The 18984-nt window shown below is 38.9% G+C and overlaps 3 protein-coding genes across 4 annotated transcripts in view; 1 reads left to right on the top strand and 2 right to left on the bottom strand.

The window, feature by feature from the left end:
* Positions 1–1356: 1356 nt before the first annotated feature.
* RB195_020007 (uncharacterized protein) lies at positions 1357–15259 on the bottom strand (the record flags this gene model as incomplete). Its single annotated transcript, XM_064188117.1, has 4 exons — positions 1357–1379; positions 9043–9247; positions 9490–9589; positions 15144–15259. The coding sequence occupies 4 exons, from the start codon at positions 15257–15259 to the stop codon at positions 1357–1359; spliced, it is 444 nt and encodes a 147-aa protein (XP_064043998.1).
* RB195_020004 (uncharacterized protein) overlaps positions 12119–18984 on the top strand; it is a gene marked incomplete at both ends in the record, with an annotated part of 23024 nt that continues 16158 nt past the window's right edge. The window contains 3 exons of one of the 2 annotated variants that reach the window (XM_064188114.1): positions 12119–12193; positions 12251–12314; positions 15158–15291. In XM_064188114.1, coding sequence (XP_064043993.1) covers positions 12119–12193; positions 12251–12314; positions 15158–15291 — 273 coding nt within the window. Of the gene's footprint in view, positions 12194–12250; positions 12315–15157; positions 15292–17352; positions 17431–18984 lie in introns of those variants that run through there. The other variant, XM_064188113.1, reaches the window with a different exon arrangement.
* On the bottom strand, positions 16458–16757 carry RB195_020006 (uncharacterized protein; the record flags this gene model as incomplete). Its single annotated transcript, XM_064188116.1, has 2 exons — positions 16458–16605; positions 16696–16757. 2 exons carry the CDS (start codon positions 16755–16757, stop codon positions 16458–16460), a joined length of 210 nt encoding a protein of 69 aa, XP_064043997.1.

The following is an 18984-nucleotide window of genomic DNA, read 5'->3' as shown; positions in this document are numbered from 1 at the left end:
TTATCGAGACTGCTTAAGGAACTATGTATGTGGACATCGCAAGAGAAAAGGTGTATTTTCAATAATTTCATAGTTTTTTTAGCAGAGGATCTTCTGGAACTCTCTTTGGGTTCAGCGTAAAACTTTGCTAAAATTCAATGTAAGGAATGTTAAATCTACATCTATGTACATAGTATGTCTAGTCCTTTGATCTCTAGTGATCCTTCAATTCATTTGTCATTCTTTCTTTATTCTCGTTTTTTTTTTGTGATTTTTCCTATGAACGGTAGCTGCAACTCCATTTCAAATCGAATGACATTAAGGGAAACGGATAAAAAGGAAACCCGGTACTTTACAGTTCGGAAGTGAAAATGGAGATCGTAGATTGAAGTTTTCTTCTATCCTCGGCGGAGCCATCAAATCCATACTAGTATTCTTTTCTGGCAATTTTGTACCTTCTAGTTTTCTCCTAACTATCGAAGTTTTCTTCAAACGTAAAACATCGTTCTTTCCATCATTAAGTCATTTTTTCTCCATTTACGCGTTAATAACCTCTATTTTCCTTCCAATTTCCCATATACTCTGTTCTCGTAAGATAGGTTTCATAAGATTTTTCAAAAATATGTACACTCCCATGATTTTCGTGGATATTTGAATCTTTAAATTCATGAGTTCTTCGAACAAGTGTCTATGACAAAAAGTAAGATCCAGCATATAACTTATGAATAATCTGTTTTGTATTTATATTTGATTTCTATTTATCATTTGCAGGAAAATAAATCATAAATTTATTTTTTGTGAGCCATGCAGATTGTCTGAAACACACAAGGAAGTTCAAAAAAGCGTTCACAGAAGAAAATACATTAGAAGCTTCGGAAAAATCTAGTAAAATTCGTTCCAAATTCTGTTTTTCATTTAACGCGAGGGCATAGAACTATGTATGTACAGTTCTAATATTCTAAAATATCGCAAAAAAGGAGAAATATCCGACTTTTCATGAAGCGTACACGAGATGTCTCAATGTACAGTTGATTTTCGGTTTTCACGGCTCCTTTTCCCTTTTCGTTCTTTTCTTTCCACTGCATCCAATTCCATTACTTTTTCATTTGTCGTTCTTCCAATGTATAATCGAAATCGGTTTTTCTTAGTTTCTTTTGTTTTTTTCTTTTTTCCTTTACTTCTTTTTTAAAAGTTTTTCTTAATTTAATTCAGTATAGTTTTTCGCTCCATTTCGGTTTCACACAACAAAAAATTCTCCTGTCTTTCCTTCTTCCTTGTTAATAGAAGTCGTCCGCTGTCCGTTATTCTGCCCTCAAATCACTCATTTCCCCTCTACTACTCCTCCTCGCTGCAAGCGATGTTTTTCCACGATGTCGTCTACTCGTCATGCACCGCTAGTCCTGGAACAGTTGTTGGCGTATGGATGTGATAAACAGCTGGCTGTACTCGTGTTAGTATCGCATTTTGTAACAGATAGGTGTTTAGGAGCAAAAAAAGGAAGAGTGTTTTTAACGTTTCGATCTGTTTACGACATCGGAAGGTGCTTGTACACAGCAGAAGTAAATCCTCCATAATAATAAATCAAATCCGTATGCTTGGAAGTAAACGAAATCCAGTCATATCAAAGCAGAATCACTGAACCAAAAGTGATCCCAGAGCGATTTTCGAAAATCTTTATGATCTGGAAGTTATTAGGAATTCATTAGGCATTCAACCTCAAATATGACATTCAATTCTAATTATTTATTCTTACAAATGACTTCACTTTTCATGAGTTAAAAGAAGAAAGAACTTCTCGGAATTCCTTTTTTGACTGGAAATCCCTTGTGTTCCTTTGAACCAATGAAATACTTCCATAGAAATATTTTGGGACTTTCATCGACCGTTACATAGAATGGTTCCCTTTCATAAAACCAGACAGCTACTTTTGGTACTATCAGTGATAAGAGAACCTTCCTTTAAGTCTATGCCCTTTTTTAAAGGATAAAATAATAAAGCGCGCGGCACCGACCAAACCCTCTATGGGTGAGCTTGTGTGGTTCAACTTCAATTCAGAATCGTTTGAGGTTTACGAAGGTGTAACTGGCCTCTACAATGATTTGCGGACACCGGAGGAATGAAAGGCTTGGTGAGCACTAGGGCGGACTCGAACCTGCGATCGATCGTTCAGGAATGGAACCTCTAACTTATTGCGCTACACCAGCCCCACATAAAAAGTTATGTCGATCAAATATCTCGTTGCGAAGATCCAAAGGATATCTGGTTTGTTTTTCGGTTTTGAAGTTTTCTGTTAGCTAAAAACTTTTAAACCAATTTATGATTAATTGAAAGGATAGATCTTAGCTAATTCTACTCGAAAGTTATCCTCGAATATTGATTTGTTCTGTATGCAGTTTGTATAAAAAATTCTATGGTGTAGGATAACGTGAGCAGCTGTGGAAAAGGTGGAGCGAACTTTCGTTTTTGTTTTCTTTTGCGACTGGATGCAACTCACCTGTGCATGAACATTTTTCACAGTGACAGCACTCATTTCAAAAAAGATTTTCAACATGCATTGAGCCTTGGTGAAGTTAAGAAAGCGTTCTGCCTCACGATTCAGATTTCAACAGAAAGACAAAAGAAAAACGGTTGGATTAGTCAGTACATAGGTACGCGTTAAAAAATGCAGCGTGAAAGTCACACGATTTTTAGGAGACTGTGAGTACATTGGTCACTTTTTTTTACAAAACATTTCAGTACCGAAACCTAAAAAAAGGTTCAAAAAATTGTAATCATGTGCTCAGATGTATTTATTTTCTTCATGCTGTGCTCCATAGAAGCGGTTCAGAAATTTTGGAGCACATGCTCATATAGTTAGATTTAAATGCATCTCTCCACGAATCTGAGGTGGTACGTATTTCAGGTGGAGTATTCGTATACGGGATCGTGGATTAAGGAGAGGGGGTGATTCCGTCCATTTCTTCCTAATTGCCGTAAAAAACTGCCCGGAAGACGCGGCTTCGAGCGTCCAGGCGCTATTTTCGGATACGATTGGAGCGCGCCAGCCTTGTCCACGCGCCGCGTCTTCCGGGCCGTTTTTTTTTACGGCAATTAGGAAGAAATGGACGGAATCACCCCCCTCTCCCTAATCTACGATCCACAAATACAAATATTCCACCTGAAATCCGTACTACCTCAGATTCGTGGGGTGATGCGTTTAATGGGGAGCAAACGACAAGGTTTTGGAGTGGTGTGTATGTGTTCGCATAGTGTACATAGATTGTGTGCTCCATTCGCGCAAGCGGATAAATTTGTCTTGGAAACATTACTGACCTCATGTACGTTTTACAACTGTGGTAAATTTAATTCCATAATAATTTTCCAACTACATACTTCTCATGTGCCCATTTCGGTCAAAATCCCACTTTCCAAAAGGAGAAAACGCAAAGTTTTTTTTTATTATAAAATTACTTCTAATTATTGTTCCTTCTTCGAGAAATTTCCACAAAGAAGGATAGGAAAGTAATCCTCGTTTGTATTGTATATTGAGATTTTCAAATTTGTGGAAAGGTAAATATGCCGATACGGTTGAGGGTGGAAACAGTTATGAACTGATCTCAATCAGTCCGTCACCTTAGCATTCTGGATGATCGTATTCCCATGAAACTTAGAAATGCATTGAAGTATTATGAGTAAAAGCGTAAAAACAGTGATAGAGGCTTAGATTAAAAAAGATGGATCCTTCCGCCTCTTCCTAAAAAATCCATTCTATGTTCCTTGAGGCTTCTCAGTAGGGAAGAGGAGGTTACTCTGAACCGAAATATACAAGACAATCTAAAAGTAAGAATCCGTGAAAAATTATCCATAAAAATGAAGATGTTAGGTGAAATAACCCTCGACAGCCTGTTTCGCCTACGTGGTCGTCCTCGAGTAAGCTCAACCCACTGAACGTGACGTGAGCAAAAGAGAGGATTTGTGGGTGAAGCAGAAGGGGCGGGCGCTGCGGCTGCGTCACGTTCACCTGGTTGAATATGCTTGACGACGAGTATGCGCCCAAATGAAAATCCTGCAATTACAGCAATTCCCGGGCCGAAACAGTTCGACGACACGCCGCTTTTTAGGGAAGAATGCTCATCGCGAATTGGTGAAATAAACTGTTTTCCTTGAAAAAAACATGGTTCTGCCCTGCGAAGCGGCTAACACCGAACAAAAAATGGGGGGAATTTTTGTATGAGGTCTACCGCTACTTCCTCCTGCTGAAAACTCAAACTTTGAAGTTTATATTCTCACCTTAGATGTTACAGAGGTATTTCGGAGATGGAACTTCAAAATTCTAATTGTGAGTTAAGAAATCTTCTTTCCCAAACCTATGACACAAAATCATTTACTCGATCCATATTGAGTCGTAGACCTCAAACAATTTCCAGAGATAGTCCAACAAATTGATATAAAACTCTCCTTCTGAACCTTTCATCGACAACGGCGCTTGCAGGGGATTTTTTTGTAGAATACAAAAAATAATGACAACCGAAATTTACGCCATCTTTTCGTCCACACCGCAGCTATGTGTTTTCTGACCCCCTAGCAACCGTTATTCATTCGTGTTGTTGGCACGGAGATTATGAAACAAGTTCTTTTCTCCAAAAGTGTCCGCTGTCATTTCGTACTAGTTTTTCTTTTCTTTTTTACCTAAACGAAACTAATCTGCTTTTCGTCCCTTCCACTTCCTATCAGGTCGATCGCAATTGGTGTTGTCGCCTTATCAAATCATTTGATTGGCTGAAAACCGGGTAACATTTATCAAAAACCCTTCTTCAGTGAAAAAGTATCAATTTTTTTCCAGGAAAAAAATTGATAAGATGACACCGTGTGTCCGCAACGTCCACATCAGAGGATCAGCGTTCTCTCAGGAATTTGTGTTGAAAAATGTTACTTTGTTGTATGAATGAGTAGTATAACTGATTTATATTTGAACCAAAGTTTTTTAATTGAGGTTCGTTCACAAAATCTGACTCGTAACTTAATTTGATCAAAAAAGAAGAGTTATTCATGGATTTGCCTTCTCAGTTCTATAGTCTCGGAAGGATATCTGGTGTCCTACTTTCCACAAAATTTCTGCCATCACCAATCGTTCAAATTTACCAAAAATCGTCAGATTTTCTCGTGATTATTTATTTACCTGTTTATTAGTTCACTTATTTATAGTCTGGAACCGATACACTTTTATCTCCTTCCGGTACAACTTTTTTTTTCATATTTTGAGTCTTTTTTTCTTCCTTCCACATTACAAATTCCTTAATGCTAGTCCAATTCTTGAAAAATTTTTGTCAACGCTTCAAGGTGATTGAAATGTTTTCACATCATTATCCTTTTTTTCAGTAGATGTGCTGCTTCCTCGTAAAATTTTTCTTTTTGTGGATTGAGAACAGCCGAACGATTTGAACAGACGATTTGATGATAGCATCTGATTTTTACACATTTCTCCATTTTTTGTCTCATGCATTTCTTGGAAAATTCTGGATTTTCTGGAAGACACCGTCACTAGTTAATTACGCATATAAACATTATTTTAACGCCGAACACTTGGGAAAAACCAACTATTTCATAAAGGCAACATGCACCTCAGCGATAAAACTCAAACACTGTGCCTCACTTATTTGCTGCACAGAGTTACTGTAATAAATCGACGAATAGTATTTGACCTGGACACCTAGATTCAATGATGCGCTTTTTTTCAAATCTATTCATTCCAGATGTTAGTGATAGCGAATGAGAGATCCAATCAAAGTGATAGGAAAATCGATAAATCGATTCTATCTGCTCATTTTCTGTTTCGAAATTTAGCTAAAGTCTTGGGAAAAGTTACATTCAAAGTTTTCATTCACATTCATTTTTCTTTACTTTTTTCCGCTTACAATTCAAACCAATGTAAGCCATCAAATATTCTGGAAAACACCTGATATTCATTACATCATCATTTTTCCTATTAATTTTGTTCATTTTCACAACTTAACCAAGAGATTCCGATTTGTATATCCTTACTTAAAATATTTAACCTTAAAGGTTTAAATCAGACCCTCTCATCTTAAAATACCAGAAAATTTGTTCATGAAAATGTACTTTTAATTTAAAAAAAAAACTTTCACGTGCCGCTACATACTTTTCATATTCCCATTGTCATTGTTATTGCGTTTAAATGAAAAAGGAGTGTATTTTTGAAATAGATATCTTTTGATTAATTTGTTAGTGCGAAAAATCACGTCACCTAAGATAAAAAATCTTCTGAACACTGAACGGGTCTAATTTAATTACGCACATTTGCACCAATTAAACATTTTCTATCTGTACGGAAACGTCAGCGTACGAGTACCTTTAAGAAAATGATACAATGTACTAATTATAGCAACTCAAGCAGATACAAAATATAGGGTAAGCTCAGATTAGTTAGAAAATCTAATTAGATGAGAATTTTCGACGTTTCTTGCCGTTTCTGCATTTTCTACGCAAATGAAATCGTTTCTGCTGTTGTGACTGACGGTTGACTCACCACATATCGACCTTTCAAGGACACAATCAAAAAGAAGTTTCAATGTCCTTGGTGTAGGGTTTGGAATTGTTCTGTATTCATCAATAACGGTGTAACGTTTGGAATTAAGTCACTTGATTCTTCTCTCTGCATTTATATATCTGTTTATATTACTACTTACTACATAGCAACTTATCCAGAAATAAGGGGAAACATAGGAATTAATGAAAAACGAGAAAGGACAAAAGTAGCAGTAAAGATTTAATTAATAGTTCATCACTCAAAAGAGAAGGAGAAGTGAAAACACCAACCGCTTTTTCCATTAAAAAAAGTCCTTCAACTATTTTTTTTTAAAAGAAAAGTCAATCATAAGCAACAGTTAGTTCCAAATATCCATGGAATACACATTTATATTTTGACTATTTTTTCTGACAAATCAGTAAATCAATGAGAGTTCCTAGTTTTTGTCAAGAGGTTCTACATGTCAACAAAAAAGAAACAGCTTAGAGTTTACAGTGTTTAGAACAACTTCCAATTTTTTTTTCAAAAATGCCCGTCTGAAATACCATATCGAGTATGGTGCCAGGAAATTCATCTCTTTTTTTGAAATACCGCACGGACGACGGCATAATCTAATAGATAGCACTGAAATTCAAATCTAATCAATAGTTCTGAGTTGCTAAAACAGTTCAGAGCTTACGGATTTTAAAACAACGTTTTTTTGAAGAAAAAAATACCACTAAGTGTAGACTGCACCAGGCAACCGCCTCGCTCGACTGGCAGCACTATCGCAGCGCCGTAAGCAGAGGGCGCGAGTTTGCGCGTCAGCGAGAGGGAGAAGACGTGCCGAGACAAACGTACGCAGAACGCGCACAGCCGAACGCGTAGCGGTCTGCCGGTGCAACGGAGCTATTTTAATCAAATCTTCATCAAAATCATCATCATATCCACTTACTTGTGAGGAAGAAAAAAAAACACTAAAACACAAAAAAACACAATTGCAGAGAAAACACTCAGTCTCTATAAAATCTCCTCCTTGCGAAAAAATCCATAGGAGTTTAATGGAAAAATTACTGGTGTTATAATTCTCATTGAAAATGGAGCATGAAATAGTTATCATTGGTTAAGTAGATCAGTTTTATACTGAAAATTTCTATTCAGACATAACGTTTTCCGAAAAAGTCTGTCAGAAAAGAACTATACCTAATTTCAATGGAAATCAGAATCACTTGGAAAGACACTACACTAATTAACGTGTAACTGACTGACCCTATGAAGTAGTTACACTTGCTGTGTTTCGATACGGTCACCTGGATTCAAACAATATGTGTAGATAAAATTTTTAGTGGTCTTCTTTTTCTAACTACAGTACTATAACTACAATTATTTTATCTGCTGAAATTAACGTTAACTTTCGACCACGAAATTTCCAGGAAATAAGACGAACGATTCAAGAGCAACCCCACATCAATAGTAACGGCGAAGGCACCAACACCTCCCAGTCAATAAACAGAAATAATCAATAAGTAAATGATAATAATAAGTAAAGGATAGATAACCATGATCAATATGGGTTAAACAACCCCAGCGAAGAATACTTAGTGGAAAAGAATGTTGTAACTCAATCATGGTAGAAAATATTTTACGCATCCCTTTCTCCTGCGCTTATCACAGAAGTTTAATTTTAAACTTTTGAAGAAAAGCAATCAACAGAAAAAGAGAACTTTTCACAAAATGACTTATACATTGTTCTTTTTTCTTCAGCAATTTAAAAATCAGTAAATAAATATTAGCGACGAGTAAGATTTGAAGAAAAAAATCGTCGAGTAGCTAATTTTTAAAGTAGTATTTTTCTTAAAGTCAATTCTGCGAGTTCTCCCACTAAATTTTTCTTCCAATTACATAGATTTCTATTCCAATGAATTTCATCTGTTGGATTTTGTTTCTTGTCAGCTAATGATGTTTCTGCAATTCGAATTTTTTGAATTTGAAAATCTATTTTTTGAAATTAATGGAAATTTTCAACAAGTTCCAGCAAGTTTGAAGCGCATAGTACTTTTTTTCTAATTTTTGAATAACTTAACACCGAAAACATGATTTTATTTACCAAAACGTGAAGGGTTCTATAGAATTCCCGGTCCCACTTCTGACTAGATCGTCGCAATTTGAAATTGATGATGACTTGACTCTTCGACATTTCGTTTACGTAACCATAGTGCTCAAATTTAATGCATCGGCAGTCTTCTAAAATGTAGCCGGAGGATAACTCGTATGAATTTCAAACGAGTAACCCCCTTAGGCCAGTTTTGCTCGCTCGCTTAAGGAACCAACCAATGCATGGGTCTAAAATTACGAGCCATTTGACGTTATGAATCCCTGTGTGGGCGCGGACACATTGCCCTTACACGAACACCACTACCGTATCAAATCTAATGAACATTGACTGTAACACACTAATACGAGTTCGCAAAGAGATTAAAAGGGTGGTTGAATAGAGCGCAGAAAAAAGTGCCGTGTCAGTAACACGACGCCGAGAAAAAACAGCTGATAAGAGTCACCGAAGATGTGAATCGGCCGGCGACCGTGGCAGAGATTCTGGAAAATAACGGGGTGAGCGAGTTCTGGTAGAGGTGAAGACGGAGAAGGTGCTGGTCGAACACACAGGTAGATGAGCTGCCAAATACGTGATGGGTCGGCACCGAGCTGACGAGGTTCAGCACTCACGTAGTCGGAATCACCGGATGGACAGTTCACGACAGATTCCTCGAAGAATCACGGCAGTCAGCGGCGCGGCGCTTCGGCGACGTCCACAACGCACGTCCGCCACACACACCACGTTCCCACGCCCATTGTCGGCGCTCTACCATCACACCGTGCTATTTCGTCCCTGTTTCTGACCACGCCCATCGGTTGAACGTAGCGCGCGTTACAGAAATTCTTTGCCGCCATTCCACGCATTCCTCGCGGTTGCTTCGCGTTTTCGCCGGTTTTCACACACCACACACATACACTATCGGTCCTCGCCAAGTGGGCGGAGCTTGTTCGGCACGACCTGCACGTTCTTCCGGAGAGAGAGACGAGAACTCTCTCAACGCAAACACAAGCCTGGAGTGAAAGTTTGCGCTGACCATTGAGCGCTTAAAGAAAGGTACGGTTCCTGAGATGTTTGTTTGATGGCATGCAGCTCGTTTCGATGCACCAGACAGTTTCAATAGCTGTTCGCGGTGGCGCCTTATGGAAAGAGGGCAAATATTCGCTTCAGCAGATCCTACAACACATTTGAAGAATACGGTTCATGCCTGTTCAATCGAGCAGAGGAGAAAAAATCGCGTGCAGAGTTGATCGCGCTCGTGAATCTTTTCTAGGACCAACACATTTGCAATATGTCCTTGTTACCGTATCCATTCGATCCGGGAGTGTTCTTTCTGAAACTAGTTCTGCTAACTTTAGATGCAGTCTGAGAGTAAGATCTGTAGTTGGGGAAGTAGTTTCGGAGTCGCTGCCTGAAAACATGTGAAACCTTCAAATTTGATTGGTATCGCTACGTTCTGCTTTTTTTCTGAAGAGTAAAAAGACTCATGATTTGTTCAGTCTCTGAGTTTCCTTCAAGGATTTTTTTCCCAAGAAACATTTAGCGGAGATAATATACTAACAGTGTACACTTGATCCACAGCTGGAATCGAGTAATCTATTGAAGAACGGCGTGTACCACTTATTTCGAATCGAAATCGTCCTCCATCTGATTGTTTTCTTTCTATTCACTTCTTAATTTTCAGAAATTCATTTTTTTCCATTCTCCTCCGTTATTTTCGAGCTTCATTTTTGCTGTATTTTCGATTTCGAGATTTGTGAAGCTGCTCGGATTCGGATTGGATATCTGCACCGTTTTTGTTATAGGAACAAAACGGTGAATTGTATCCATATTCGGCCGATCATAAGTTCCACACAATTAATGTCTCTCGCCCCCGATTCCCTTCCTCTTTTTGAAAACAGCTCCTCCAAGAAATGATACCTCTCTAGGATCACCTTAATAATACTGAGCATAATGAATGAGAGTTCTCTTTCTCTCTGTCATCATCAAAGCGCATGAAACGAGTTTAGACGTCTTGATTGTTGTCGTGGAAAACCGATCGATCGATTCATATCGGCTTCTGCCTTCGATTCAACGAATCGATTTTCCTTCGTGATTTTTGTTCATAAAACTAATCGATATGCGTCAATTATGGAGCGATTGTGAGGTTAGGTCGAGTAATTCGGTGCTGGAAAACCATCTGCTCGATGGGAGCGCGCGCCATAACACACAAAAGCGGTTGTGCGGAGGAGCGCGCGAGCGTTGACCGTCTAGACAATTTGACTGCGTCTCTATGTTTCCTGTACTCTATTCTCGTTACCTATCCGGTGGTGTACAGAAAGATGTGCGCTTGAAGGTCATACACTCCCTTATCTCGTCGCTTTCCTCCGTATTCATCAATGTGTTGTTCACGTCGTCACTCTCTTCAAGAACTATGTTCTTTCACAGCTGCGTATCCGTCTCTGAGTCACATGTTTTCGGGCGCCGCGTTATCAGTTCGAAACACAACGCTATTGTTCGGACGTTTGTTGCCAGTCAGCCAATACACCTAGCAGAGAGCCGGTTAGCTGTGCGTATCGCAACGGCACGTAACCAAACGAAATATGAAATGGTCATCAAGCTGCAGATGCGCAGTCACACCACTGCAACGTACGATTAAATCGGCTTAAAAAGTCACCGGCTAGGTTACGGTCACGCCGTAACGTCACGCGAGTAACTAGTGGCATGTTCCAGAGTCAATCGCGCCATACAGGGATTCTTCGCTTCTAAAATTCCCACGTGACTTTCTGGAAGAAATCACCAGATCAAATAGGCCGCTATTGTTTCTTCCGTTCTCTTATTAACTAGTTCTGTCAGCGTTTATTACTTTTTCCATTGTATTCAAACCAATCAAAGGTTATGTGAGTAGAAATAATCTCTACACTAGTGAATGTGACTTCACTTGCTCATTTTCTGGAGCAGCTGGTTTTTGTTTTTGGAGAAAAAGAAGGAGGATACATGGTTACATAGGTTTATGCTTTGTTTTCGGTCGTAATGTGCAGAGTTTCAGCACCTCGATGATTTTCATTCTGTCCTTCATTACGTTTTTGAAGAAATCGTGAAAGAAGATGTACATCCAACAGATTTGTTCTCATAAAAACCCAAAGAATCCTATAACTTAGCTCCTAGAAGAAGCAGGATTCTAACGAAAAATCCGTTGAACTGAAAAAAAAATCCTAAAGCGCATCTTTTACTACCACGTTCCCGTCTTGAAATCACTCACAACGGTGAGCAGGTCAGTCATTCCGTCTCGCTTTATGGTGCGATAAAATAGCTTCAAAAACCAGCTACAGGTAACAGTAACGGCGATGGCGGTGGCTCCTCCAGAATAGATCAAAAGCGCCGCGCCTGCGCGAACAACGCTATAATATCGTTTGTGACGCGCAGTTTTCTTTATTGTTTAATGAACGAACGATGATGCGGCGCGACGGTGCTTATCTCTACGATTGTCAATAATAGCGCGACAATACAGTAATTGATTACAGTACTTCCGCCCCCGTGTACGTACACATGCGAGCAGCAGCATGGATGGCATCGGCGCGTATCAGCTGCACGCAATCCTTCGCGTGTTCACCACGGTTTCATCGCGCACCCAGTCAGTCGGTCAGCAAAGAATCGTTCGTTGACATCGGAGCTTTGCTGGGTGTAATTGTTAGGAGAAACTAGTCGAAAACAACACAGACAGAGTGACTGACTACGAGAAAACTGGTCCACATCAAGGTAAACCTATTCAGTAATACCGTATGCTGTAGCCTTTCGGTACTGAGATAATGACGTTCCGTCATTGACTTCCTGGACTCGGGATCAATACATTTCCATGGCGTGTTCGGAGGAAAAAAACCTGCTGCAAGCAATCTTGAGTGGGTGCAAAGGCGTTTGCAAATCGCTGCAAGAGCGAATTTGACTCACTGTGCTGTGGCAAGAGGTTCATCCTGGAAAGAAAAAACGATTTCCAGAAATATCCACGATCGAAACTGACCTGTGCGAACTTAGCCTTTTACCTTCCAGAGAATTCTAGGCTTATGACGTTATTTGGGATTGCAAAGACTTTTATGTACGTTGCCGGCTAGGTCGGTGCAACCGCAGGCGAAAAACCGTTGCTGCGCAAATCACTACGAATATTACATAATGTTGCCCTGTATTCTTAGTTCTTAGCCGTTTTTCGGTACTTCGAGCAATTTTTCATTAGAAAAAAATAGTTTTACCATAAAGCTACTATTATGGCATAGTAAATTCCTTCTTATAGCGCTGTCAGGTGGCCAGAGCTCATACAGTCTTCTGTAAGCATTCATCCTCTACTCACTCTACATTCTCGCAAGTGGAGTACAGGGTTCAAAGTTTTTATTCTCTTCCGGAACCCCCTCAATATTTACTACATGCTAATTTGTGTATTTTTCTTTTACCGCTCCTTTTTTCGTCATCAGTTCATTCATGTAAGCGACGACCAGTATTCATATGTACTCCGCAAATTTCGGGAAATTTCCAGCATTTTCCCCTTTCTTCTACATTCCGAAATTGAGTTATACTGTATACGCTTTCATTCTTTCATTTAATTTCTTTTGTTCCGTTCCTGCTTTTCTATTTATATTCTTTCTATTCTATATTATTATATTCTATATGTATTATATTATTATATTCTATATTATCTATATTATATCTTTCTATCCTGTATATTTCTATATTCTTTGTTTCTTTTATATATTCCCTTTTCCCTGAAACTTCATGGAAAAATTTCGTCTTCTGGAACGACTTTTTCTATCGGATCTGCACTTCGTTTCCGTTCACTTTTTTCGCCGGCATCGCTGTCCGGTCGTTCTCTCTATGATTGTACTGGTAATATCTGACAAGCTCTCGTCATATAATCGATGAGTTGTCCCCCAATACGATATCATCAGTCAGCTGTTGTTGGAGAACAGAAATAGTACAGCCTTATCTGTAAGAACCTTCAACAACGTTCCATCTTAATAATCCTGCACTAACGTCTTTCTGCTGACATTTCTACAGCCGTTCTTCTTTTTTTTCTGATTCGCCACGATTTTATTGAGTACGGATACAGTTGTGATGCTACTGCAACGAAACAACACAAACGATGTCCACTTTTTGTAGTTAGTGGGTCGGCGAAATGGTTTCCGACGTTGTTAGTCGTTGATCAGATTGCGAAAGCTGGATGTGAACAAGATCGGTCGGTTGGACGGTCGGTAGGGGGGCTAGCTGGGAGACGAGTCCACCCGTTTCTTGCCGTGTCCAATCCGGCACCATAATAACCGAAGCACATCTTAATCCCTTGTTATAATGTTCAAGTACATCTGTCGCTGACCTCTTTCATTAATCCGCACTAATCACTGCTAAATTTCAAACGTTTTCTCCTTCCACCTCCTCCCTAGCTCTTTTTTTTACCTTTTCACTTTGATCTTTTTGATCTCCATCATACTTTTTTGAACATTTTCCAAAGAGGAACATTTTTCCAAATTTATACCAAGTGCCAAAGCATGTAAAGTCACATTAAACAGTTCTAGCAATAAATTTCTGGAGATCGAAGAGATTTTAATGGAAGAAGGTGTCCTTCCCCGAAACCTGTGTAGCCTTGAAATCCACATAATTCGCCTGGATCCTCTCATTGGTTTCGTTGATCAGTAAGTAGCCCTAAAATTTTCCTCTCCTGAACGATCATTTCAAAATTACGTCAGTTATGTAGGTTGTACATTGAATTGTCAGCCTTTTTCATCAGCCCATACACCTTTTAAACAATCCCAATTTTTTGAGACATTTGGATCGTTCATATCAAATATTATATATTTATATTTATGAAGTGTGTATAGTGTGTATTAACTGAGACCGACAAGACAAACGTTTTTGTTTTATAACACTCCTAGGAATAAATATTACTTTAAAATCAGAATTATCCTTGTTAAAACCTTAATGGATTCGCAGATGTTGGTTGTGGATTACTGCTAATAAGCAATTACTATCTAAAGATTACACCGGTAAGAACACGGGATAGATCCTTTTAAATTTTTTAAAAATCAAAACCAAAAATTACATGCATTGTTTTTTGGAATTGATGGTTTAGTAACCTCCTCTTCAGTATGGCTCATGTAAAGCGCATTTAAAGGTGGGAGGGTGGTTTGGAGATGATGGTGCGGTTAAGTCACGCCTACCTCCAGTAAGGATCTTCCTGAAGGTCCTATCAGTTCACTTCATTAAGTGAATTACGACAGGTCGGCTGACAGACATAGTTAGCGGTCGACTTTCATGGAAATGCTCAGTGTACCTTCATTGAGATGCAGCCAAATTCAATAGAACGTTAATTTATTCTATGTGAGAGTGCCTAGTTTCCGTCAGTTGACCTAAATTGATCTTTGCAGTGAGTTAGGTTACCTAAATCTGGCCGCTTGCCAACCTATTCTTCGCCTGTACCGCTAGTTTCCTCAATGTCCGCTAGTGTCGAGGAACACAACGTGCATTCGTCTGCACTTGATGGCCGAAACCAGTTCTAATTGGGATGAAAGACACTAAGTGCTAATGCATTGCATGTATGTGAGTATGTACCTAATGCGGAACAGACGGCAAGGACGAGGACGACGACGACGACGACGACGACGAAGGCGGCGAAACTGTTCGCTGCTGCCGGGGACGCCGTGGTCGCGACCGAATCGGAAGTGCATTACCGTACGCGTTGTGCTCGTTCGTGTATGCGGTGTATGCGTGTGTGCGCACGCAATCTCTGCGCCCGTCCTTTAATGTTCCGGTGTGTGCGCGAAAAAAGCAGCAATGTTTTGATCAACGCCTCGTCTCGGTTGCTCAGTGTAATAGTTGTTGCAAAGACGAGATCGCAGCAGCGGCGGCAGCAGCAGCGGAAAGTACGCGAAAAGTGTTGTTTCAACGAGATTTCGTTGTTCTTTGCACCCGATGGCAAAACAATTAATATATCGATTGATTCACATGTCATATTATGTGATTCAGTGATCACACATAGTTTATCTGTGTAAAAACTCGACAGGAACGCGTTTACGTCATTACGATTCTAGCGTAATCATTAGTCAAAGGTTGTAGTGACCGTTATTATCGGCTTCGTGGATATTCTTGACCATCAGGCTCTGAAAATTTGTAGCTACTTCAGTTTCCAGCACTTAGCCTAGAATTCATGTGCTTTCTGGAAGTCCAAGAAGGGCACCGACTTTACAGAAATTTCTTAAACTTAATTTTTTTTACGGTGAAAACTTTATCCAGGAGCTATTCCCTCACTTAGCTTCCTTAATAAGAAACGACTTCCTGGATAATCTTCGGCTTCCCTTCAGATTCAGCTTCCTTTGAAGATAACATTTACTTTTTACCCCTTCGATTTTACCTCTTGTAGGAGGCTGTTTTCGTAAAGGATCTATAAAAATAAATCCATCGATTCCTTGATTTCATTTTGAATCTCAACCCCGAAAAGTACACCGGAACAACGCTTTCGCTTTTATTGTTAACCACGAAAACCGGATCACAAATTCATTTCCGACGTGGTCATCAAATGTGCAGCAATCTTCCACCTCCGATTTTTTGCACTTTATCATGGCCATACTGCAATTCTGCAATTGCACCAATTCTCGTTAGCTGTTCATTTTGTTACCGTCTTTAGGAGTGATCTACTGCAAACTTGGTTTCACTCGTCATTTGAGAGTTTGTAGCTTACAGTATCAAGTTGACAACATCCCATTAGTTCCACATTTTTTTGTTCCTTTTATAAATTTCTGCAATTGCACACATTCCCATGATGTACTAGTACCTCTAATTAAACTAATAGATTGAAAATTCAAAAAAAAAAAACAGTAAAAATAACAGAATACATTCCTTCATTTCCATCATATTTCGCAAACATCTTTACAGTCCGTGATTACACTTTTCCTGACTAGATTCTTTTTTCGGTATTATCGTAGCAATAAATTGGCTCCAGTTGGATATTTGACACATAAGAATTCTCGTTCCAATATCTCTGCTAATCTCATTAGCCCACATGTTTTTTTGTTGTCTGCAATCACACAACATTGCAATGAGAATTTCGAAATTCTTGAAATTGTAATCGCTTCATCAAAAGAGAGAAGAGCTCCAAAAAATCTACCGTGCATGAGATTTCATAGCAGGAGTAGCTCGATCACAAAGAGAAATGCTGGTATTCCGCATCGAAGACCGTTTCTCTGGTCATTTTTGACCATCGATCAATACCTATACAGTACATGTGCGCAAGCGTATACGTCGAGCAAAGAATCAACTTTCTCCAAAACCTACCACTACCATCAATTTCGTCGCATTTGATTACATCTTCATCGACGCACTTTTCCCCTCAGAACCTGTCCTTGACGTTATTCTACCTTGCTGCATTTGTCGTTGCGGTAAGTGTATGGCAACATCAGAAAACAATACGGTACGTCGAATACTGGACCGGTTCCGCATTTACACTCACACGCATAGACACATCTACGTGCGTCCTCGCGGTAGATGTGACGGAAATGTCGCACTTTTTGACCTGCTCGATCAATATCCGATAGTTATTGTCGATTCGTTGCTTTTGATGCGATTAAACTGAATTAGATGGGGTACGATGAATTGGGACAAGGACGAGTTGCCGTTTTTTCGGAGCTTTTTTTGACGGGGGGAGTTCGAAATTATGGAAAAATCCAAATTCTTTGAAAGTAATCGTAGACGTAGCAAGAAATTTCTGACCAAATACAAGCATATTGCTCGTTAGATGCTTGTACGGACATATAGCACTTGAGCGATGAGCACCTCCACCTCCACCACCGCCACCGCTGTCGTCCGTCGTGTAAATAGACGCAGGGGAACTGCTCAAGATGAGGTCGAAGGTTACGCTAAAATGTGTATTTTCAGATTTTGTGTCCTGCTGGTGTATAGCTGGCTTTTTGCCAAATTTTTTCCCTTCCCCCCTACTGTCCTCATTGTCTCATGGATTCCGCTATAATAATTTTCAATTTGAAAGAATCATTAGATGATTCACCGTTCTCGATTCACTGATAAGAAATTATCGTTTCGCGGTATTCGCTCGGATCGTTCCATCACAGCGTTGCGCTATCGATCGATAACCGCTGTGAACTGATATATTGATCGAGAGTACGGCATAGATCTGCATCCATGCATATGTGTATGTATGTGTGCATGTGTTTTCCAACGACAGTTGCTAAAGACTACGCTGAAGACGACACGAGATAGTGTGCTAAACGTGTAGAGCCCCGACACTTTGAGGTATATTGGTTTAACCTGCTGCTGCCGTCTGCACGTAAGAACTACCACCACCTGCGCAGGGCACTAAAAACTTCTCTGGAAAGTGTTCGGTTCGATTCAATCGATACGTCATTGATGACATCTTAATTTTTTTTTAAATTCGCTAATCGTATGAGAAAAGGCAGAAAGAGACATTTTGAATTCTTTATTGTTTTTTTCAAAAAACCCCAAGAAAATATTTTGATTTTCTTTGTTGTTTCAGGAAAAAATACTTTTTGTCCTAGTATAACTCCTGAATTTTCAAATTCTGTGATTTTTTTAAGCCTCACTATGAGAGAGTATTCCTTCTGTCCATTTTTGGAACGTTATATATTTTTTAAAATTCTTCTCATTGCCTTTTTGCCTTATTAGTGTAATATGATTTTTTTCTTAAACTATGAGGATTTCGGAGGGTACGAAAAAAGGTATAAAAAATAGAGAACGATTAAAAGAAATTTTCATCCTGGAATGCACCATCCATCACTGAAATGTAACCTTTTTTTCAAACTGAGTAAATAAAACCGAGAATGAATGGTCCACATGTCAGAAAATAGATAGATCCACGTTTATGTAAACATCAGTGCGTCAAAAATGCTAAAAAAAAAAGCAAAAAAGCAATTGTACATTCAGAAAATGCTTCGTTTTAAAGTTGATGCAAAAAAAAACGTTTTTTAAACATTAATACCGATTTTTTCTGCCTACGTCAATAATGTCAAATGTTGTTTTAGAATTTTAGCTTGAAAAGAAGTAGCTTGCAATTTCGAAAATTTCGAAAAGCGCAAATTAGTTTGGAATTTGCCCAGCTTTGACACTGCAATAGAGGATTTATTATTTTTATTTATTTTTATTTATGTATTCACATCATTTCTAGAACTTTCTCTAGTTAATGAGAATTACCTGAATGTTACTATTAAGGTTAATATTGCTGCAATTATTTTCTGTAGCATAAGCATGTGTGGGCTTAATTTATGTATATATTAATTTTTTCCTATTTATTTTATTTATTTTCTCCTAGTTATTGCACTGATTATTATTACAGTCGTCTTACACGATGATTATCTAATTTTTTCAAATCACTCCAATTTTCTCCGCACTAGAAAATAGGAAAATCCTCTTTAAATTTATTGTTGCA

Source organism: Necator americanus, chromosome II (assembly GCF_031761385.1).
Source record: "Necator americanus strain Aroian chromosome II, whole genome shotgun sequence".
Classification (NCBI taxonomy): Eukaryota; Metazoa; Nematoda; class Chromadorea; order Rhabditida; family Ancylostomatidae; genus Necator; species Necator americanus.
The sequence above is the reverse complement of the archived record's forward strand: the minus strand, read 5'-3'. Positions and strand labels throughout refer to the sequence as shown.